Source organism: Schistosoma haematobium, chromosome 4 (assembly GCF_000699445.3).
Source record: "Schistosoma haematobium chromosome 4, whole genome shotgun sequence".
In the NCBI taxonomy this organism is placed as follows: Eukaryota; Metazoa; Platyhelminthes; class Trematoda; order Strigeidida; family Schistosomatidae; genus Schistosoma; species Schistosoma haematobium.
This window is the reverse complement of record NC_067199.1, coordinates 9,963,153-9,989,130: the sequence shown is the minus strand read 5'-3', so window position 1 is coordinate 9,989,130 and position 25,978 is coordinate 9,963,153. Positions and strand designations below refer to the sequence as shown.

General features: G+C 32.5%; 1 protein-coding gene across 1 annotated transcript in view; it reads right to left on the bottom strand.

Moving 5' to 3' along the window:
- The window catches only part of TRPM2_4 (Transient receptor putative cation channel sub M member 2), a gene marked incomplete at both ends in the record, with an annotated part of 94,522 nt that overhangs the window by 22,609 nt on the left and 45,935 nt on the right, over positions 1-25,978 (bottom strand). Inside the window, 9 exons of the mRNA XM_051219310.1 lie at positions 235-285; positions 4,481-4,899; positions 5,445-5,656; positions 8,239-8,365; positions 9,763-9,876; positions 11,770-11,893; positions 16,653-17,192; positions 20,030-20,158; positions 22,050-22,119. Coding sequence (XP_051066139.1) covers positions 235-285; positions 4,481-4,899; positions 5,445-5,656; positions 8,239-8,365; positions 9,763-9,876; positions 11,770-11,893; positions 16,653-17,192; positions 20,030-20,158; positions 22,050-22,119 — 1,786 coding nt within the window. The remainder of the gene's footprint in view (positions 1-234; positions 286-4,480; positions 4,900-5,444; positions 5,657-8,238; positions 8,366-9,762; positions 9,877-11,769; positions 11,894-16,652; positions 17,193-20,029; positions 20,159-22,049; positions 22,120-25,978) is intronic.

Sequence of the window (25,978 nt, the reverse complement as noted above, 5' to 3'; positions counted from 1 at the left end):
TATATGTGTCTTCTCTGAACAAGACACTGTGGGGGTATCCCGAATAATCATATGAAAGAGCAAATAAGTTGGAATTTGGAACCTGAAATCCTCAAATCTTCAATGAAAATTATGCTCGTGCAAGCAGTACTCAATGAATGAATGGACTGGAAAATTCTGGAAAACACTTGGCACTGAACACATAGTAAACACTGAAAAATGAAGGCGCTGTAAATTCGTAAACATGTAACCTACCCTATCATTATGCCATTTTTCATTCATAAATTGCAGTAAATTAGTTATGAACTTAATATGTAAACGTTTTGCCAAAACAATCCTTATTATTTACATAGTTTGATTTATTATTTATAGTTCATAATGGACTTGTATTACATTTATATAATCACTGAGAAATAATACAATGTAATCGGATGGGTTTCTGTTGTTCAAATTGGGAAATTGGGAAATGGTGAGAAATTTGATATGAGCAGTCAAGCGATTGTCGTATATGGTAACTCAGTTAGCGGACCACTAACCAGTAGGACAAAAGAAGTGGAAAGGAAATTCATCACAGTAGTACTTAACTGAAAATTTTAATTCACTTCATAGAGATAAACGACTCTTATCGATATGATTTGATAATGATGATGAGTTGATTAAAGTTGACAGTTGTAAATTATGGATTCTGAAACATTGACTAAATGTTAATTTGTTAGAGAATTGACGTAAACATCACCATATCTAGATCATATATTACACTGGGTCTCGAATAAGTTTAAAATGTTATTCAGTGATCTTGTTTCTTTATTGTTTATCCAATCGACATCAACTTTTGGATTTGGACGCATGTTTTTCACTAATCAGTTTACTGAAAAATAATCGTAAGTGCTAAGGGAAAACGATCATTAAATCTTTGAGTTATATAATTTTTAAAAAATTAGAAATGATGCACTTAAAGTAATAATTTCAAAGTGTAATGGTTTGTTTTTCAGGTGATTTACTGGCTTCTCAGTGAAATTAACTAATGAGTTTAATGGGTTCAGAACTTCCTTATATGAAAGCCACTCCATAAATGTTAACATTTAATCTTTATATCTCTGAAGCCAAAGTTATCCTCACATTATGTTCCCGGTTATCTTAAGTAATTTCTGACTACGAAAGGTCAGATAATTCATCTAACACAGAACTTGATATGCATACTCAATATACTGGATGACCAACACCCCACAACACTCCAATGTTTATAATCGATACGCGAATAATACCGAGAGATTTGTAAGGAAGATGCATTCAGTAACAACAACAAGAAGATTCTCAATTTCAATCCAAGTCCAATCATTAACATACGGAAAATTACAATGAGTTCATTGATATAATGAAAATATATTGAAAATGGAATAAACTAGCTTCATATCAAATGAATTAATACAGATGAAAACGTTAATGGATGAGAAAAACTTGACTACGATTTGGGTTTTAAAACTGATTTCTTTCTAAATGTTGTATTTTGGGACTTATTATCCCTAACACAACAAAATCAACAATTTCAGCTGTTTTGCCCTTTATTTAGTGAATGTGTTGCATAATAGACTATTCCTTATCAAAGATTTCATTTAGAGATCTAACTTTTATTATATTTATGTATTCCATTAGGTCTATCATGTTGCATCACGTCGAACATATTTATAGCAGATAGTTGAGAATAACTCCAGTAATCTGTCTCATTCACTTTCTTTTAAGTCATATAGTGTATGCGTTCTTGAATATGAAACGTGCACAAAAGTTATAAATGTGACTAGTGACTAGATTCAAAAGATAATTTTTGGAGTTCTAGTGAGAAGCCTTGACCAGTAGAGTTCAACCGTTTCGGGTGTGAGGCAATGGATGATGGTCGAGCAATATCGTGGATTGGTTGAAATCAGACATTAACACTGTTGGATCTCGGACCAATGGTCTTGAGGTTAAGCATTCGTACGAGACTGAAGGTCCTGGGTTAGATTCTCACATGCGGTATCATGAATGCGCTTTGGTGACGAGATTCATACTAGGACGATATAACTTAGTAATGCTTCTCGGTTTTCAATAATACTCTGACATTCATCGGTTTATGATCTCGATTAAATGTGAAGTTAGTTAAATAATGAATAGGTCATTCTGTTTTCAACTACTCTAATATCTGACAATTCATATCCCAATAAGTTTCATAGTAGGTTGTTTTCAGTCACAATCATTATTAATCATTAGTTTACGTATAAAGCTTGATTTTAACGTGATATACAAAGAAGTATATAAACATTGTAAAAATACTTATATAATGGTATTTGTATTCTTGTAAAGTTCTTTTCATGATTCTGTAATTCATCAATTATTTTTACAACTACCATATGGTTTATTATTAATTAATTAATATTATAAAGAGAGTAAGAACAAAGGTTGGTGCAGAATAATATGAATTCATTTTATTTCGTTAGGTTCTCATCAGCTGCTTACAACCTAAAATATTTGAAATTTAACGTTATTATAGATATTGACATACTTATACAACAGAGGGCGATGAAGGATGAATATATGTAACATAATGTGGTAAAGATTTCGTTAGAGTTAATGAGGTCATCAAATTTTTGTTTCGAATATATAGAGTTTGGGAGGGAAGGTTCCAGAAAATTGAAATAGTGATTAGAAATCATGGAATTAAAACACATTAGACGATTATGTAATGAAGTAACTGAAAGAGTTGAAATGACGTAATAAAAATATTTTTATTACGTCATTTCAACTCTTTCTGAATTTTATAATTACATCACTCATAACTGACCAATTTCAATTCATATCTCTCTTTATTAACATTAATCTATTTTCAGTTATTCCATTGCATAATAATCTAATGTGTTTTAATTCCATGATTTCTAATCACTATTTCAATTTTCTGGAACCTTCCCTCCCAAACTCTATATATTCGAAACAAAAATTTGATGACCTCATTAACTCTAACGAAATCTTTACCACATTATGTTACATATATTCATCCTTCATCGCCCTCTGTTGTATAAGTATGTCAATATCTATAATAACGTTAAATTTCAAATATTTTAGGTTGTAAGCAGCTGATGAGAACCTAACGAAATAAAATGAATTCATATTATTCTGCACCAACCTTTGTTCTTACTCTCTTTAAAATAATAAAGGGAACTATGTGTATGTAATTAATATTAATTACATTCTTTTTCACAGATTGAAATCATGAGTCAATTGAAGCTAGACCACTATGGAAAACCTGGAAGCACTGGACGGCCGTTCCGTCCTAGTATGGGACTCCTCAGCAGCGCGCATCCACGATCACGCACCCCGCGAGATTCGAACCCAGTGGTCTAGTTGGTTGAACGCTCACGCGCGAGACTGATAGGTCCTGAGTTCCAATATCGCGGGGTGCGTGATCGTGGGTGCGCACTGCCGAGGAGTCCCATACTAGGACGAAACGGCCGTCCAGTGCTTCCAGGCTTTCCATGGTGGTTTAGCTCATGACTCATGATTTCAATCTGTGACATTCTTTTTCATTAATTTAACAACTAAGTAAATAAATCGATAGTAGTTGGGTTCAACTAGAGAAAACAAGTGATCGAAAATGTGATCTGGACTTTAGGTAGACAATCTGAATTTTAATAAAGTTCTGTTCAACTAATTTTAGGCTTATGATTTATATGATACAATGATCTAGGTTTTTATTTGAATCAATTATATAATGACCATCTACAGAAAGCTTTGGATATAAATATTTTTATAAAAATAATAATAATTATTACTATTTGTCTACGAATCCAAGATATTCTACGTGTTTTTAATGTGTAAGGTTACACTACTAATGTGATATGAGCTACTTATATCTACACAAGTAGTATATAACGATTGTCAGGAATAGAATGCATTTCAGTAGAAGGTTGAAAAAGAAAAAACGGAAACGGAAAGCAATTGGTATGAAAATGCAGAAGCAATAAAATGTGAGACGATGGATTGATATTTTGCAAAAGAAACACTCAAGTTTGAGACAATGGATTGATATTTTACAAATTAAGCATTTACTGTATGGTTCTCAGATTTTAGTAAGACGTTCTGTGATTTTGTATTCAAATACTTTCATTTATCCTCACTTGTTCATCACACTAAAATTACAGGTTTATGCTGTGTAGATGAACTGATCACTATAGAGTAGTTCTTTTTCGATACGATAAACATAGTGTAGACTAACGAGCATTCTCAAAAATAGGACGAAACACTTCTCACGTAACCTTAGAAATGGTGACATTATTGATAGTTAATAAGTTTTTAAGCTTTTAATTATTACTTTGTTACATAAACTGTCTAATGTAGAGCACTAAATAATGTATAACTTAGTATTGAAATAACACTTATGAATTAAACCAAATGTTTCAGTTGTTTGATTCTGTTCATTATGGAGTGTTAAGTAAATTAACATATCAATATGGTGTTCAACATCAATTCTGACCTGCTTTTGTTGTTCATTAATCTTTTTTACAATACTTATTACACGATTACCGCCTTGAATTAATTTGCCTAAACGTTCTTCAAAAGTTGATAGTTTTCCAATTTGATTGCCTAATTCACGAAATTTTTCTTCAATAAATTCTGTATCTGGACCAAATATAGGTCCAATTCCTTCTAACAAAGATCCAGGCTCTCCGGTAACATCTCTATGAACACTGGTACCACCGGAAACTAAACCTTTCCCAGCTGCTCCTGCTACAGCAGATCGTAATACAATTGCATGTGTATCACCATGTGATCTTCCTGTCCATTTACGACCACCGCCTACATCTGTATCAGCTTTAATTCGTCGAGTACCCATCATATGCTCCCATTTAGTTAGTTTGCTATCTAATGTTGGATTGGTGTGTAGACTTCTACCTGTAAAATAATATAATTCAGTGAATGATATTAAGCACCGTAAAGATTTTAGGAATTTAATTTAAAATTTCTGTAGGTCCATGAATATAGATAAAATTTTATGAGTTTAGTTTCAATCAAGCGTTGATTTATTCGAAATCTGTCAATTCCCGTTGGAAGTCTTAAGTTTAATCGATGGGTCTGTTAAAATAATCACCAATTAAGATCAATATGTTTCTTTACATTTTATGTGCATACAACAAATTAAGATGACATTTCAATGTTAACAGCTTCGTAACCGCTGATGATTTCATGAATCGAAACGAGTTAGTTAACAATCAAAGCTGGTAAAGAGACAATTTCTTAGTGAGTTATTTAATACAAACTACTTAAATATAGGTTTGAATAGTAAATGTTGATGTATTGTGGTAGTTGAACTATATAAAGCTTTGTAAGAAACTTTTGAGAAATAACTTGAACTACGTATAAGTAGTATGCAACGAATAAAAAAAATAAGAAAGCGTTTAAAATATCGATTTAAATTTATGAGATTAATATTCACTTACAAAATGGATCATCATCTTTGATTTCTTCAATAGCATGATTAAATAAAGTACCGCCAATTAAACTGAATAAGAATCCAGTAAATTCAACAGAATACCAAAGTAACATAAATGGTGCTGCAACAGATGGTCTATCAACAAATTCTTGTATCATTTCATAACGTTGATAACACCAAAAATATTGAGCAGATCCTTCGATTTCGTTATATGTTGAACTTAAAAAAGACGAATAAATGTAATAAAATACATTTATATAAATATCAAAAAGATATAGAGTGTTACACATAGTCAAAGTCTACTAATGTTTGTTAAGCGTATACTACTTATAAATGTACTGAAATAAAAATACTGTATATTAATTTGTCAAGGCTTATATTTTTACGTTATCATTGGTAAAAATACAACTTGCTGATTAGCCTCTTCTGGAATATTTACATCCTGAGAGGATTACTATGATAATGAAATGTAATTACAAGTTTTTATTAAAGTTGGATGATGAGTCGCAGCGAAATTCACGATGCTCGTTTCGTCCTATTTGGTACTCGCCAATTAGATATATCTGTATCCCATTTCTAATGAACATGTTGGGAATCGAACGCAGTTTCTTTCACATTAAAGCCTATTGCGTAATTCATTGAATAATCATGTTTTGGTATCTACTAACTTGTGAGATGAGTTATATGACAACGCAATCAGAAAGTTGACTAAAATGACGAATTAAATCTTCACTGTAGATTATTCTGAGAATTCATAGTAATACTTGTTCATTATAGTTTATTTTTTGGCAGTTTTGAGTTGACTTTAGAATTTACCTACTTAAAATAATGACTTTTTTGTGAAGAAGAAAAATCTAAAATTCAGAAGGTGCGATTAGGAAAACAATAAATAATCTACTATGTTCTATGTAGTTATAAAGTAATTTATAGGAAAACGTGACCATCAGTACCTTTAAGAGGCTTATCACTTCTTAGATAACTGAGGAATCATGTTTCGAAACATATTATAGTAGTGAGTATGTTTTTATTTTCTAATATGAAAATACAATTTGAATCATGTCAGAAACTTCACAAATGTTTTCATCTTTCCGACTGATTATTCATCAAGTATAAATTACAATATCTTAATGTTTTAATAATGGATAGATCTGTATCTTCGAATTTTTGTTATATCTCTCAAGTAAAGACAAGCGGTTTTTCCAAGGAGGAGCTTTTTTTACTTCTCTCTGAAGTCTGTGCTGATGATGTCGTCCAGAAGAACGATGAAAGCTCCGCGACCAAACTATCTAGCTCAGAGAACAAAACTACATCAAAATCATCCACCTGAGCTACAAATCTTCTCCACCATCTCATGAACCACTATTTTTTGAAATTTTTTGATAAAATGTTCATCTTTGTTGGCTGATAAAAATGTACGAGAAGATACTTTCCTACTTATTGAACCATTTTGATCCAACTTAACTATGTAATCATTAAAAGTTGTATTTTAAAGTTCACATCACATATTGACCTCAGTTAGGTGATCACTATTGAAGAGTCTTACAACTAGACGAAACAGCTGTCCAGTGCCTCCTGGTTTTCAATGGTTGTCTAACTCAGCTCACTTTATGGATCAAATTATGGAAATCAACAATCTCCGTAAACCCAATGAACTTAAAATGGTATAATTAATTTTGTATTAGTTATTTGGATCTTGCCATTGGCGTTTAGGACTATAATTGACAGTCTCTTTTGGCATATGCGCATTCTGTGAGGATGTCTTGATATTGCCTTAAGTTACAAGCATTGTAAGCAGAGGTGAATGATGGCTTGCAGTGGGATCCAGGGTGCGTGTGTTGTTCTATTTGTGGCTTGACGGTCGGAAGTACCTGCACTCCGGGACTTGAACCCGGTATCCTTCGCCTCAAATGTCATCACGTTATCCACTTAGGTACTGAGTCCAGATAGCCACTAGATTATGTAATGGGATGCAGGCACATCTAGCTGACGAGTTCCAAATAGAACGAAACTTGCGTTCTGGATTCCACTGCTAATCATCATCCATCTTCGCTTAAAATGATATGTTTATCGAATTGTGTACTGTTCATGTTGTATCGAGATCCGACTTTTTACACATTTACCCTCAGGCAAGATTTTGTACTGTTATTATCCAGTGTACATATATAGTAGTTTTTAGATAGAATCATGTCAGAATATTTGTGATGTTTGTATTTATGGTCTATTCGTAAAGGATCATATCTTGTTCCATTATTTATACCCAAGATTGAATTTTCATCTGTCTTCGTTGACATTCTTTCATCTTGAATGGATTACCTTAATAATAATAATAATGCATAAAATCTAAAGATCCCAAAGAGGATTATGCTAGCATGTCAGATTTCATTATATGTCGATAGATTTATGGAGGAATAAAGGTCTATATTCAAACAACTGACACATAAATTAAAGGTGATGGAGAAGATCTGTAACTCAGACGGATGATTACCGTGGAGCTTTATTATCTGAGCTGGATCGTTTAATTATGAAGTTTTCATTGCTTCTCTGGACATTATCAATACAAACTTTAGGTAAACGTGAGGTATTTAAAAGACAAGCTGTGAATCATATATTGCAAAAGGTGGACACCTCACTTCTACATGAAGTTTGTTATGTGATAATGTCATCCAACAGAAAAATCAAAGCTTCACAACTAAACTATTCAGCTCAAAGGATAAAGCTCCACCAAAAAAATGATACATTTTCTTGGTACAAAATTCAGAAATATTCAAAAATATCTTCTTTTCCTACATTTTAAAACTTACGTGAATGTTGCAACTAATAAATTGAACATAAGTACTTGAGTTAATAATATAAACGCACTTAACATAATTATAGTTAAACGACGTGATGAAGTTTGTGGACACATTCCATTGTCACGACAAGATGAACCTATTTAAAATATTAAAAAATAAGTCATTATATTGTAGCCCACTATCTAGAAAATGTTTTAGATAGATACAAATATTTCACTAGTAAATTATTCACAAACATTTAGTATACTCCCATAGAGTATGATTTCAATGAAATTCAACAATCTCCGCAACTTCTCAGCGCCCAGATTCTGTGAAACTATTCGATCAAATTTAGACGAAAGTTCTTATTTATAACTCCTTACTTACAATAATATTTGTCTTGAATGTTGGGTCGACTTCCGGAGAACTTCAACGGAGCCTCCAGAGGCCCAAAAAGGAGCCGAAGGGCCCTAGCCAATCAGAGTATGATGGAACGTTCGAGAATTCCAGCGTGGCGTGCTACCATTGGTCGGTAGCATAATATGACGTTAACGGATTGGCTGAAATATGATGTTGATTTAACAGACGCCAACATCTATAAATAACCTTGATTTTCTGTACTAAAACGAACCTTGGGATAAAGGGTTTTCTCTCATACTTGTGTCTTCTTTCTGGAGTTCAAGTCGCTGTGTAGTTCTAGTCTGCGGGTTACGGAAATAGCTTAGGATTCGTATATAGCGTTCAACCTACACGACTTATCATTAAACTTTTCACTCATTACCCTGGTATACTGTTCAAACGTCAATTACTGATTAAAACGTTAAGATTTACCTGTGATTTTAAAAGGGAAGTTACCACTTTCAAGAGTGATCTAGTACTTTGAGACTGAAACAACACTTATACTTCTAAAGGTTAACTTAATTTATACTATACATCGGAAATACAACGAATGTAATAAATATCTACTGGTTCCTTAAATACATGAAATCCTAATGTAATCATTATTGAAGCTGTTTGTATGTAGTATGTTAACTGAGTAAGTTGATTATAAACTTCTTTGAAATCTTTTTATGAGGTAAAAAGTCAGTTACTAATCACACCCCATCATTATTTTGATTTTGAATACATTTCTTACACTCATATGTATTTCGGTCACTAATATTCTCTATAGTATTATTTCAATGGTTAAGATCATGAGTCAGTTGAAGCTAAACCACCATGGAAAACCTGGAAGCACTGAACGGCCGTTTCGTCCTATTGTGGGACTCCTCAGCAATGCACATCCACGACGTCGCCCCCTGCGAGATTCGAATCCAGGATCTACTGGTTTCGCGCGCGAGCACTTAACCACTAGACCACTTCTGTTGAAATTATATTAAGTGATGAAAATGATTATATAATAACAATCCAATATTAGTATTTAAAAGAAATACCGAATAATTATTCTGTCTCTTTTTCTCTCTCTCTCTCTCTATGGTTAAATATGTTCTTTATATTTAGAAACTAAAATTAACAATGAAACAACAAAAAAGAAGAATTATTTGAGCCACTTACCATCTCCAGCTAAATCGTCTAAACGAAATTCACCCAACATTTGAAAATAAGATGTCATAATTACATCATAAAGACTACGTATTCCAGGTTTAGACTGATATGTTGAATTTATAGCTATGATAAAGAAAATCGAAATGAAAGCATGTATATATATCTGATTAAGAATATTTAGGATACTTAGATAATTTGAACAGTATTTGAATTTTAAATATGCATACATCACTATGAAGAGTTGGATACTAATCAATCTCATATCTAAATATTATTTAATATCAGAAGGGGATTTGTGGATATTAAACTAATTTTAATAGTTGAGATCATGAGTCAATTGAAGTTAGACCACCATAGAAAACCTGTAGGCATTGGACGTCCGTTTCGTCCTGCAGTGGGACTTCTCAGCAGTGCGCACCCACGATCCCGCTCCTCGCGAGATTCGAACCCAGGACCTATCAGTCTCATACGCAAGCGCTTGACTATTAGACCACTGAGCCGGCCGGCATCCAACGTTGTTATTATCTAACTTCAACTAATCTCAATTTCGTGTTTTATTTATTATTTATTCGAAAATTCTGTCGATCATTGCTGCTGAAACTAAAAAAGAAATCCTAATCTAAATACTGTTCTTTTTTCCAATGGCATCAACTAAATTTTGCCACTGATAACAAAAACTGGAAGAATATATGTCATTATTATCATCATTCATTTATCAATAATATTATAAAAGCAAACTATTCGGTAGAGAAATTTCATTGAGTTGTATCACTACTGTTTTGAATGCTACAGATTTTCTTTAAATATCAAAAGACGAAAAAGCTGATCTAAAGGAGTCCCAGAAAGTAAGTAATGCATATCCTAGGACCTATAGTCACCTAGTACAACAAATACCAATTATTGTCGAGAAAGATCATTCATTGGGGGGGGTCATGTGTAAATAAAGATTTACAACAGCAAAACTCAAACATCAACAACTTATATTTAAATTTGTTTTACAATCGTTTTAAAGAAAGGTGAACAAGATTTAACGATATTTAGAGTTCAGTTTTAAGGTTAGAACTTAGATGTTGACATTGAAGAATTACTCAGAATACAGTATTCGAGTCATCGATTTTCTCTCTCTGTAGTCAACTAAATCATGTTACGGAACATTTTTCTGTAAAGATTAAGTCATTGTCCATACGGAGAAATTTTATAGTCCCATAGAATTCGGTAATCCTAAAGCTAAGTTTTTAATTTACACTATGTATGTATCCGAACAATAATTTTTTTTCAAAAAAATGTGTTTAAATGTTCAATTTCACGTTCTGACAAGATGATCTCAAGGCCGTTCTATTGATCTCTTGAAACGCTTCGCTAGTTTAAGTATAAAGTCACATATTCATGGACGAAAATGTTTTTTTAAAATCAAATACATTGAGTTTACTGAAAAAGTCGTTTTAATTTCATCTACTTATTTCTGATACTAACCAGAATAAGAAGAGGTTTTGTGGATATTTTAGCAATTTAATGGTTGAATTCATGAGTCAATTAAAGCTAGATCAACATGGAAAACTTGCAAGCACTGAACTGCCTTTTTGTATTAATCTTGGACTCCTCAGCAGTACGCATCTACGATAACGCTCGTGGGATTCAAGCCCAGGATCTAGAACATTAACACCGTTGGATGCCGGCTCATTGGTCTAGAGGTTAAGTGGTCGCGTGTGCGACCGATATGTCCCGGATTGGAATCTCGAGTGGCGGGATCGTGGATGAGCACAGCGGAGGAGTCCTATAATTGGACGAGTTGGCCTCCAGTGCTTCCATGTTGGTCTAGCTTTAATTGACTTATGAATTCAACTATTAAATTACCAACCAGAATATTAAAGAAAAGCATTTCATTTAAACCACCCAACTTAGGGAAAACAGGACTACTAGCGTGCATTCACTCAGGGTACAAATTGGTTATCATTTTCAAAAAATTCATTTGAAATTTTCAGCCTTTAATTACTTTTTCATTCATGGCAAACTTACTCATCTTTTCTTGTTCATAATCACTGTAGTAACCATTGGCGAATGAAATTGATTGAAATGCGATCCCATATCCAATTTGACATACCAAAAGAATGAGTAGAAATGGTAGGAGATCATGAACCACCTAATATTATTCAAGAATGTAAAAAATAACACACAAATCATAATGATTCCATGTTAGTTAATCAGGTTTTTATCTAACTTGATAAGTGCTGAAATCTGTAGATTATATTTGTTACAGATTCATCTCATTTGAAATATCATCGAAAATCCAAGAGCATTGGACAAATTTTTAGTCTTAATACGGGAATAGTGAGCAGTCTACATCTTATTTCTCCCCCATACAAGGAATCACATTCGAGATAATCAATTCGCTGTTCAATAATGCAATTTGAATTTCAATGAATTTTTGAATACAACCTGCAAACTACATCAGTCTTCAATATGAGTTTGTGGAGACTGTTGAATTTCATTGAAAGTGTGAATCAATTTAACTTGGACTAACATTGAAAACCATGAAGTACTAGACAGTCGTCTCTTCCTAGTATGGAACTCCTTAGGAGTGTGCTTTCTCAATCCCTCACGGCACTTCAGTGCTTCCAGATTTCCAATAGTGGCCTAACTTAGATTTGTTCATGATTTTATTGTCAATCAAGCTTCACAAACTTCTCTAACTAAATGTTAAAATAGTAAAGTTCGAGATTAAAAGTTATGTGCAGATATTTTGTGTCGTTTATCGCTCAGAAGTACTTTCCTGGTAGCATCTCAAGTAATATTACTAATAATACTATGTTTTGAGGAGACCAAATGGAAAAAAGTGAATAACACTGTCATTATAGTTTGAATGAATGTGTCAAGTAAATTAAAATAATTGAAATACTCATAAGTGAGATAAATGTTTCAGAACTTAGCTTGAACTACATTCTAAATACTTTCATTTAAAATACAACAATAATTTAACTGATATTTGACAATAATACGATTTTTTCATTAGGAGTATAAAATGATCATTTAAGAGTCATTCCACAAACTTCGTAAACCATTTGATTTTTATCAGATGGGTTTTGTGGGGATTGTAGTAATTTCTGTGGTTAAGATCATGAGTCAGTTGAAGCCAAACCACCATGGAAAACCTGGAAGCACTGAACGGCCGTTTCGTCCTATTGTGGGACTCCTCAGCAGTGCACATCCACGACGTCGCCCCCTGCGAGATTCGAATCCAGGATCTACTGGTTTCGCGCGCGAGCACTTAACCACTAGACCACTGAGCCGGCATCCAATGGTGTTAATGTCTAACTTCAACTAATCCACGAAATTGAGCGACACATTCATCATTGTATTAAGTGAGTTACTATCTCACAACAGACCTGGTTGAACTCCATTGGTCACTACTTCTCACTAGAACTCCAGGATATACCTCGTGAAGCCAGTCACTAGTGAGCATATGTTGATTAATATCAGATGGGTTTTGTGGAGATTGTAGTCTAGCTTCAACTGACTCATGATCTTAACCATTGATATTTGATTTTTCTTATATGTCCATTAAGCTAGAATCAGATCTTCTTCAATAAATTCTTGTGAAAGATTATAATTATCATTAAAGATTAAATACAAACATTAAGGTATTGTGAATAATAGATTGTGGTTAACACTGGATTCCAATGTGTATATTTCTTCTTATTTTAGGCTCATTACCTGAATGTATCAGGATCCAGTTGCTGTTGTTGTTGTTGCTGTTTATATTAAGACTTCCTTGCTAAAAACAATTCATCTATTTTAAACAACTTTCATGTAATGGTGATATCATGGAAATCCATTTAGAATTCATAGATTCTAACAAGTACTAATCAGAATGTAATTATGATTATCAACAATACAATAACTCGAATACCTACTAATAATGATATCAAAGTATTTGATTAAGAGAGTCAAAAGCTCAATCAGTTCTAATGTCTATCAATAAATTCTTTTTTTTGGATTTTGTCTTTAAAAAGAATTCCAATTGTATCTAATACTTAGTACGTATAATAACTATTGACTTAATCAGTTAGTAACGTGTTATAACTTGAATGTAGTATGTAGTATCGGTTATTATGTTAAGCCCATATATCTTATTCTAGCTTTCGGACAGCCCATTCTATTCATTCTACTTGGGTCACATCCTAACCTTGTTAATTATTCGCATATCAATCTTGGCCGTTTTTATATGAGCGCGTAGGTGTGTGTACACTTATTTTTGTGTAACTATAAATATTGATTAACGTTTGGTTAAAGGGGAGTTGGTTAACCCACCATCTCCACTGCGCGACGTTTTGCTTTGTTCTATTTCATTCGCTTCATATACAAAAGTCCATTCTCGTTATTTGACTTATTTAATTCCGTTATTGACTAACGCGAATAAAGTCGATGATTATATACGAGGATAGGCGACATATATATTTCAACAACAATCATCATTACGATCACCTTGGAGTCAGATCTCGGGCCACTAAAGTGGAGAGTCCTTTTGACAACATCGTCTGATCTAAATGACGATTAAATAACGGGCCTCCACAAGTAAAATGATTAAAATGTTTTTCTCACAATAATTAAAGGTCATCGAGGTGTAAAAAATAAATAAAGTGATATCATGAGCAATTATGAATAATATAATGAGAATGAGACAAGAGTAAAGGGAGGAATGCAGTAATAATAATATTAACAATAATAATTAAGGCCAAGGTAAGGATAACGATAAGACGTACTTCTTTTGTATGCATACTTGAGCTCATGGATTGTAAAAGCTTCAGCCATTATTATTATTACTTCATTCCCCCTTTACTTTTGTCTCATATTCTCATTATTTTATTGATAATTGATCATGCTATCACTTCATTTATTTTTTACACTTCGATGACCTTTAATTATTGTGAGAAAAACATTTTAATCATTTTACTACATTCAAGTTATAATTCGTTACTAACATATTAACTCTATTGTTGTTAAAATAACCCATATTGTCATTTTATGCACTGCTGAGACATTGGCAATCTAAGAACTCAAGCCTGAACTTTGCGTACAGAAACGATTCGTCCAACCCTTTACCCTCCTTTGGCCCTAATTCCCTTTATTGATATGTTTCGCGTATTTTTTTCCTTCTTCACTTTTATTTGATTGTTATTGATTTTTTGAATGATTGTTTTTTAGTTTTAAACTCTAATCAGTTATTATTGTAACCTCATACAAGTTTGCTTGGTTATTATTCAGTTTATGATTATGCCCTTTATGTTTGTCGTTTTTGTTTCTATTGTTATTATTCGTATTACGTAATCTATTATTATAATCTTTCTATTACGTTATCTTGGTTATTCCTTGTTCACATTTTCTTATAGAACTAGTACTTTAACAAAAAGATCTTCATATTCATTATTTTCAAGTATGAAAATTTACATTTATCAATATTAGCATGTGATAAGAAACAGATGTAAAACAGAGAATTGAATTGGTTTCTATAGTATCCATTGAATAGCCATAAGGAATTTCATATAACCACTCCCCTTTTATGAAATTGAATGAAATAAGAAAAATAATTGGAAAAAACAAACAATTCATGAAAAATTATTGTACTTTAATTATTATTGTTAATTCATTTAAACACAATGAAAATTATTTTTTGATTGAGATCTTGAACCGATTGATGCTAGGCCACCTTCGGAAACCTGGAAGCATTGGACGGCCGTTTCGTCCTATTGTGGGATTCCTCAGCAGTGTGCATCCACGATCCCGCTCGCGGGATTCGAACCAAGGGCCTTCGGTCTCGCGCGCGGACGCTTAACCTACTGGACCACTGAGCCGGCATCCAATGGTGGATGCGCACTGCTGAGGAGTCCCACAATAGGACGAAATGGCCGTCCAGTGCTTCCAGGTTTCCAAAGGTGACCTAACATCAATCGGTTCATGATCTCAATCAAAAACTTAGTAATCTCCACAACCCCTATACAATGAAAATTAATCGATTAATTGATTATTGATTTAATTGATGAGTAGAAATATTATACCTTTATTGAATCATCCCCTTACAATGTTATCTTATATCTGATTGGTTTGTCCAGATATTATCGTCTCGCCGTAAAATCTATCAATCCCTAAAACCTCTTTGTAGTAATAATTTAGTGTACTTTTACGAAAAGCTTCGTTTTTCATCCGTTTATCACCAGTTGAAGTTGATGAAACTCTTCAAACAAGAAAAGAGAGTTAGCACACTTTCACTATACTGGCAGTTTGATTTTTCAAGGAGTATACTTGTTTGTTTATTTGTAAAGAAAAACTTATATTTTACCATACATCAAAAATTTAAAAAAAAAACATTTTCGGTATAAATAATTAATGATTTGATAGTTAAATTCATGAGTCAATGAAACCTAGACCACAATGGAGAACCTGGAATCACTGGAAAACCGTTTCAACAACTATTAAATTACTATCATATTTACAAAACCCCTTTCTGATCATAATTATTGATTTGTACACTCATCCCCAATATTTATAAATTAAATAACTTTCATTGAAACTATACTGAAACAAAATATTCTCTTATAAGAAAAGATGGATAGTGCCTAGCATTGAAATCCAAGACATACGTTTTGTAGCTAAGTGGATAACGCGGTGGCGTTCGAAGTGAACGATATTGAGTTCAAGTCCCAGAATGACACATCAAATCTGAGATTCAATTACATCCATTTGACAAGTCCCAAATAGGACAAAACCCACATCCTGTATTCACATTGCTAGTCACTATCCATCTTTGTTTATAATACTTGTGAATGAAAGCAATATTAAGACAATACCCACAGTAAACATACATATGCCAATAAGAGACTGATCAATTACTATCCTCAACTTACCATTCTATTAATCATAATTAATTTTGGTCCAAGTACAATACTAAAACTAAAAATATACATTAATCTTACATAAAATGCAAATAAACTAAAGGCAAAAAATATACGTGATATAGTAAATAATTCATTAGATATTATATAATATGGTAAATCTGGTGTCCATTGATTTAATGTATAACCATAACCACTAAATATTTGTAAATTTTCAATTGTTTTAATTGATTTCATTAATTGAATTTGTTCAATAGATAAATTGAATGAATTATTGATTAAATTATATTGATCAATATAATAATTATTAATATTTGTTTGATTATGTAATAATTGTGATTGTATTGAATCATTGGAATGAATCAATAAATGATTATTATTATTATTATTATTATTATTATTATTTAATTGATATATTTGTTCATTAATTAAATTGTAATAAGCATGAATTTTAACACTTAAACCAATTATATATAAACTGATTGCAAGACAATCTAATTTATTCCAACCATCACTAATATATTCTTTTAAACTTGAACCAGGACTGAATGCCTATAAGGAAATAAAATAATAATAATAATAATAATTAATAAATAACAATATATTGCATAATCTATGAAATAATATCAAGGTAATAAATAACAATTTTAATAGTTGTGATTAAGAGTCGGCGGCCTATGCTCCACTAGGTGTAACATCCGTAATTAATTAAGTAAGTAAGTAAGTAATTAAGTAGGTAAGTAGGTGATTATGAGTCAATTGAAGCTAGACTATTTATGATTTTAACTATTAAAATGATCATAATATATCCAAAAAACCCTCTCTGATATTATTCAACATATGCTCACTAGTGATTGGCTTCAAGAGGTATTTTTTGAGTTCTAATGAGAAGCAGTGACTAGTGGAGTTCATCTGGGTCTGTTTTGAGATAGTAACTCATTGAAGACAATGCTGGATATATCACTCAGTTTCGTGTATCCGTTGAAGTTAGACATCTTTAGACACCGTTGGATGCTGAACGACTCAGTGGTTCAGTGGTTAGGCGCTTCGGCGTGATACTGATGGGTCCTGGGTTCAAATCTGGAAAGACGGGACTGTGGATGCGCATTGCTGAGGAGTCTCATAAGAGGACAAAATAGCTATTCAGTGCTTTCAGGTTTTCCATGTTGGTCTAACTTTAACTGACTCATGATCTCAACTATTAAAATAACAGTTTGTTTAACTGAATATTAAAGTATTAATCAAAGATTTTTTAAAAATGGCTTTGACGGTTTAAATCTAAATGATTTAAAATTTCTTTTGAACACGTAAAACTTGTAATTTGTCAACAAATTTAGTAGTATGAATTCAATTGTTGATATTTTTGTTAATGACAAAAAGTGAGAGCTACTACAACCAAGTGTCATTGGCTTTACTGACAAACTAAATGAGTAGTCTATTAATATCTTGTAATTCAGCTCCTCTTCAAGTTGATACTCCTGATAGCCATGAAAATGTAATGTCAGTTATGTAACACATAGTTGGACAAACAAATTATTTATTTGTTTACTATGCTAGATGATTATAACATTTCGAAAAAAATATGATAACCATTTTTTCACAATAAATTTCTTCATCATTCCATGTTTACTCTATAGTTAATTTTCATAGTTGTTTTATAGTCATCACTAAATGACCTTGGACAACTATTTGAAACTTGGAAAGACTGGATCGTTTTTTTCTGGTATGAAATTCTTCAACAATGTTAATCCACAGCCTCATTGAGAGCCGAATCCATGACCTTCAGTCCTAGCTACTAGCTTTTAACTTTCAGAACACTGAGTCGATATCCAATGGTTGTTGCATCTAACGCCAGTCAACCTGAGGCATTACATAACTATCATCTATCGTTGTTGATAATATTTGTCTCATTTTCATGGTTAAACTCTGTTGGCCTCCGCTTCACACTAGAACTCTGAAAATTATATTTTTCAGTTAGACATAGGCAACCACCTCATGAATTTTAGTATGAGGAGTTGAAGATATTGTCAAAATTTGAGACCGATGAAGACCAAAAATCATTGAACAGGTGTTCTGCAGTAGTAAGAGACTCTTCAACAGCGCACATTTGCAGGCTCACAGTGGATAAGTGATTTAGATTTTTGCTATATATAACAATGAATGTCCTCGATATCAGGTATATTAACGAAAACTTTATTCTAAATTTGTTACATCATCGCCTAAATAGAATGAATGAGAGTTAAAATAAATGGTAAGATTTAATCATGCCTTTCAGTTTAATATTCATAACTTTCCTAATTCTGGCTAGTAACTACAATTTTCAACTAATGATCATTGTAAATCAGGTTTATATCATCCATTTTGATCAACAGTATAAAATTTTCAAGCAAATACGGAAATTGGCTTGTAGTGGAATCCAGAACGCGCGTTTCGTCCTATTTAAGACTAGTCAGCTGGATGTACCTGAGTCCTGATAGCCATCTACTCAATAGCTAAGTGGTTAACGGGATGGCGTTTCAAGCGAATGATACTAGGTTCGAGTAACGGAGTAAACATAAACTCTGAGAAGTAGGTACATCCAGCTAACGCGTCCAAAATAGGACGAAACGCGTGTCTTATATTCCCCTGCTAGCCACTATTCGCTTTTGTTTATAAAGCTTGTGACTTAAGGCGATATCGAGACCTTCCGCGCAGGATGCACATAAGCCAACCAGAGACTGGTCAACTGCCGTCTTAAATAACAATGAGAAGATACAAGTAAAACAACAGATAAATTTAATAGTATATACTATTTTTTTTAAAAGAACTGTTTTAGATGGTAACATTACCTGTGTTTTCCTTAATCATTCACAATAAATTCGCGAAATCTATGTTATACAATCAGTGTCTTAGGTTATCATTGAAAATTTCTTGCACAAAACTTGAGTATTATCATCTCTAATATGAATTAAAAACATAACACAAATAATTTCAGATTTTGTACTGTATTCTGAAACTCTTAGAAATCTGTGGATGAGAAATCATGCTATGTACAGGGAACATACATACATACATACATACGTATAAACATGCAGGGACAGTCCTCAGATATTTGCATAATCCAACTGATAATATGCGATTATCTAGTTTGACAATGAGTTCATTGTACAGAGATTCATATTTTTTAATGTTTAACTAGTGGTTAAGTGCACGCGCTCAAAACCACTAGGTTCTGGGTTCGAATACTGCAGTGGCAAGGTCGTGGATGCGCACTGCTGAGGAGTCCCACAATAGGTTGAAACGGCCGTCCAATACTTCCAGGTTTTCCATGGTGGTCTAGCTTCAACTGACTCACGATCTTAACCATTGAAATAAGAATTATATGTCTAAACTTGTATTCATCTGCTTACTTGTTTTAACTCTTCACATAGAAATGATCCAACCATTAAAGTTGTAAAAATATCTAAATAAGAAAAACTCAATGTTAATGATGTTAGAAGTGTTTTACTAAAGACAATCAGAAACAGTAAGTAGAATATCTGGAAAGAAAGAGAAAAAAACAAAGAAAAAGATGTATGAAATGAGAGAAAATGAAATGAAAACTATTAAGCAACTGAATTATTTGATTGTATTATTGTTCATACTTAAAGAAAAGTGTGACTTTAACGAGGGCTAGTTGATATGCGATGATGATGTAATCATCCTAAAATCTATAATTGTGACGAATATAAACACAGCGATTGAGGGAAACAATAACATATGCTTAAAATAACCGATTATGTCATTAGATAGAAGTCAGCAATCTTGATGGAGTTTTGTTCTCCATCCAGCTCAAAATCATCCACTTGAGCTACAAATCTTCTCCACCATTCAGCAATCTTTTCTATCCTTCTACAGACATATATTTACCATAGAACTAAGGAAAAAATACGAATGTACGCCTTAAGCAAATGAATTCGTTGATTATCATTTAATTTCTAAGTAGAAATTTCCAAAGGATTATTTCACACCTGTGTTAATATTTAGTTTACGAAACCCAAAAAAATTGGTGTCGGTCGATTCAAACAAAAGTAATAATGTTGGTTTAGGATGAAGTTAACCGCCTTTTTTACAATGTTTGGTCAAATTAAGGTATCTAACACTTCTATGTTCATTTGGTGTGTCAGTGCTGAATATAAGTGTGTAATTCACACTGAGGACTGTATTTTATTCGTCTAAAGTTAACTACAAATGTTATGATCTTATGCTCTTAAATGTTAATGCTCACACTGAATGAACGGTAAAAGACCCGAAAATGCATGATACTACACATTTATTGAACTTTAACAAGTGGATGCGTTATAATTTCACGGACACTTATCCTATCGTTAGATTTCGCTATTATCAACGGTTACTCTGATAGAAGGCTGGGTGTGGTATACAAAAGAGTTTAATGGAAGTCTAAATTTAGTACCTCTAATTTGGTGAACGATATTTCAAAGAGAGTTGGTATGATCTCCAAGTCAGCGGAGGCAAACAGGCAGTTAGCTTTTCTAAATGTTATGAAATTACTTAATATTGTGAATTCTTTTCTGTTACTGATTCCAGTCTGACTTCATTTCAGACTTCACTGTGTGTGAGCTGCTAGTATTTGTGGCGAGACTATGATTTATGGGCGAGCCAATCAGAAGCGATTGAGGAATTTCAAGGTCACAGCGCCAACTTCAGTACTTAATGTTAACGTACGATCGGTTCACAGGGGATTTTATACAAAACGTGATAATTGAGCGGCTATAACAAATAAGACGTCGAGACTATAATTTGTGGACGAACCAATCAGGTATAAAATAACAGATTGTAGTGGCTGTGCTTCGTTCACTAATCACCCTCGTTATCGTTACCATATAATCCTCAAGGGTATTTGAAGTCAGAACGCAAAGAGAAGCAGCGACTACAGTTTTATTAGCAGATAACTCGGACCACAAAGCAGAGAGGCAAATGAATGAGTCAGCGAACCAAGAGTGTAGAGTGTTAAATGTACATATATATACATTACTGTTTGCACTTAATAACTCTGTCCAGCTACCCATATATAAACAAGAGTTGTAGGTAGAATTGATCAGCTTTCAAGAGTGAGGCTTTTTATGTGACTTTAGTCTTTTCTTTTTGTGTAGTTGCTTACCCAAGAGTAAAACGGTGCCTTCGTGACTGAATATGACTACAGGGATACAAGTTATATACCTTCACATTCCGAATGATACATATAGTTACGTATTTCATTCGCCGTGAAACTCATGGGCGGAAAATAAGCATGTCCATTGTGTATTGAACATACTATTCATCACTTTAAACATTAAAGACTGACAGATGTAGTCAATATTACCAACATAATTTCAAATATGGTCTCTCTCTAATGCTTAAAACGATAAAGAAATGACGATTTAAACATACTGTATTATAAACAAATCGTATAATTGGAGCTTGATAGAATATTTGAATCCGTTCAATTTGAGAAGAAATTCTAAAGCAAAATAAAACAAGAAGGAAATATGAAATAACACAATTTTACCTTGTAAACATAAATTTCACGGATGATATGATTCGACTGACAAATTTTCATGTAATTTTAGTAGTTGAATTCATGAGTCGATTCAAGCTAGACCACCATTGAAAACCTGGAAGCACTGGGTGACCGTTTTGTCCTAGTTTGGGACTCCTCATCAGTGCACATCCTCGATCTGGCATCCGGTGCTCGAACCCAAGACCTTTGGCCTTGCAAAAAATTGTTTAACCTCTAGACTCATGAATTCAACTGTTAAAATTACAAAAATCTATACAAACACGCATTCTGATAAAGATTTTCAATGTAATTGTGTCTATTCTCTGTCAGGGGCAAATTTTAATAATTCACGTCTCCTAGCACACTGGACAGAATCTTTGATCGCATTCGGATCTCATTTTAATTAGAACTGATGAGCCAACATGGTAACAAATCTTAGAGCTTCAAGTGTAACGTTTAGCATGGTATCATTTACACAGATTGTGATCACATTTTTAATCATTTTCAAAATATTGGCCTAGATTAGTTCGATTGAAAAGGCGAATAATCAGTCGAAATTAAATGAAATTACTTCATCCAAAAGTCAATTAGACGAGATATATAGGTATAATGAATTTTACATAACCAAGTCTACCCCAGCAAAATAAGAAACAAAGGTCAAACATTATAGTAACTATACATATATTTGAACTAAATGAGTCGATTGTAGTGCCGTCAATAGTTTTAAGGAAAACACAAATATGTTAACATTTAATCACAATTCATAATGATGATTTATCCAACTAATCAATGGAAATGCATAACTACTCTATCCAGCTCAGAGAATACAACAGATCGCCATATGTCTACCACTTAAAGTTCATGTTCGTAAGTCTAATCACATGAATAGATTTTGTATCGATTCATTTCTTTTATCTAATAGGTCATTATTCAATACCTTAAAATTCACTCTAATACTTTACTGCTGTTTATCCAAAGGGAACTATTGATTAATTTAATTAGAGACGATTGTGTATAACAGTGTATCTCATGTTATTCAATAATCAATATGAGGATTTAAAAAGTGTAACAGTTTCAAATTCTGAAAGTCTCATGTGAATTGACAGGCTTAGAAAACCATTATATGATTGTGAAAGTTAGTCAAAAAGCTTCTTTGTTTTCGAAATGGGAATTATTTTAAATAGTCGAATACATGAGTTGATCTGAGATAGACTAACATTGAAAACCTAGAAGCATTAGATGGTCATTTCGTTCTAGTATGGAAATCTGCAGAAGTGCTCATCTACGACCTCGCATGTGGGATTTGGACCTTCGGTTTCGCATGCGAACGCCTAAACGAACATCCAAGGGTGTTAATATCTAAATTCAATCGATCCATTTTTAAGTTTATCCTCCTAAGTTATCGTTTAATATGGTAATTACTAGTGAATAGTTCAAGTTTTTAAAGAAATATTCCTTAACTAAGATTATGAAATTGTTAAATAATTTGTGTTTATCATAAAATCAAACGAAAGAATTGAAGTTTCAACAAAGAATAACTTAACCAAAAGCATTTTGATACCATATCACTTATAAATGTTTATTTCATGTGGATTTTATTACGTCATACTGAATATACTTGTTTCACAAGACAAGCCCTCATATGGAATCTTCAAGGTCAAAGGAAAAGAGGAAGACCACAGAACACATTACGCCGGAAAATAGAGATAGGAGAAGAATGAACAAGAATTGGATGGAACTAGAAAAGAAGGCCCAAGACAGAGTGGGTTATAGAATGCTGGTCGGTGGCCTATGCTTCATTAGGAGTAACAGGCGTAAGTAAGTAAGTAAGAATATACTTGTTTGATTATTGGAACGCCATAGATTGAATAATAGTAAGGATTTGTAATTTCCCATTATATTTATATTTTTAGAGAATACCTTCAAGATAAACTTTAATTTTAATATGTTAGTTATGTAGTTTGTAGACTGACTAATAAACATGGTCATTTACTATTATTTATCATTGGAATTCATCCAGTTTGATGACTAAACTATATTGTCCTGACATCAGTAACGACTTGGATTTAAAGAGTTGAGTATTTAAATAAACACACATGAAGTGTTTATACGTTTGATTGCCAACTAGTGGAACTGCGTAACTATGAAAATTTATTGAACGCCTAGATGATACTTCTAGTTTGTAAGTCTTTGTTAATTATGTAACTTGTATATAAGGAGTAGTAGAACAAATGATCATATTTGATAATTTCTTTATCCAAGTTCTAGGATTATAAATCTAAAATTATTATTATTATGCTATAATTAATCCAAGTAAAATTCACTATTTCCCATTTATAACATGAACTCATGAAATTGTAATAGTTTGTCGATTGTAATACAATAATAATTATCTTGGATTCATAACTGTGGGGCGTCATCAAAAAACGATCGGAAATGATCATTTGCTTTAATGCTCTTTGTATAAGTTGTAAGATTTCTGAAACATTTATTCAATTTTCAAATAATTGAACATAGTGTGGTGTATGCTACTGATGTCTACAGATATAAGTCGTATATATCGTCAATCGAAAATGGTACATCTAGAGGTAGAAGGTTGAGAATATCAAAGGGAAGAGAAAAAGAACAAGAACAGAGAGTGATTAGTATGGAAATGAAGGAACAATCAAGTCTGAGACAACTGATTGACATTTTGCAAATAAAGTATTTACTCTATGGTTCTCAGATTTTACTAAGAGATTTTGAAATTTTGTATTCAAATGTATCCGGTTGTTCCCGGTTGTGCTCTCGTTCACTGCAGTAGAAATAAGCATAGAAAAAGTTGTATCTCTTCAATGTTATCGATAGTTAAGAGTTGTTCATTATTTCTGAACTACTGTAGATAAACATTTGTATGAATATGTTGAGAACTTCAATTAATAGGTCTCTATTGGCATACATGCATTCGAAGGTTATCTCGATATTTTCATTTGGTCACAAGTTCTAATTAAGGTTTGATTGTGACTGAGATTGGAATCCAAGATGCTGTTTTGTTCCAATTCATTACTCATCAATCGGATTTACCAGAAATTTGCTGTTAATATTCATATTTAAACCTAAACCCTGTAGAGTTGATAGGTTTTCATAACTGCACAATAAACATTTCACTGATTCACGTGGAATCTTTTTAAATGACTTCTTTGTTATGTTACATTTTATTTTCTTGAAGAGATTGTAACTTTTTGCTGATCAGTTTATTTAACTTTGGATATCTGTGCATCTCAGAGCTTGGAACATGGATCAACAATTTGATTTTTTTCAGTAATTATCACCCAATCACAACTTATATAATTTCAGTCAGCTGATTGTAAATTCATTCACACATGCCTACGTTGATTTTACTGTTATAACAACATAAACATTTGTCATTCATTTTAATTAGTTTCCAATTAAATGAAAGATTAATCAAAGATGTATTCATCAGAAGTTTTCAATTTGAAAAAGAAACAGGATCTCTACAGTCATATAATCATAAACTTTATAGTTGAGATCACGAATCGATCTTAGATAAACCATTACTACAAATTATTATTATTATTATTAATGGCTTTATTCAATATTATATTTCGGTACAATATAGAATTCTCAGCACAGTGTATTTCAACAAGTTACTTACGCAACAACAACAAAAAAAGACAGTAACAAATACAAAAAGAAATAAACAAGGTTTTTAAAAAAAACCCGAAAAACTGTACAACTTTTCAAATTAGAGACATGTTAAGAATGTAGGTTATTGACCAGGTTCACTCTAACAACCTGTTCGTCACAGAGTATATTTACT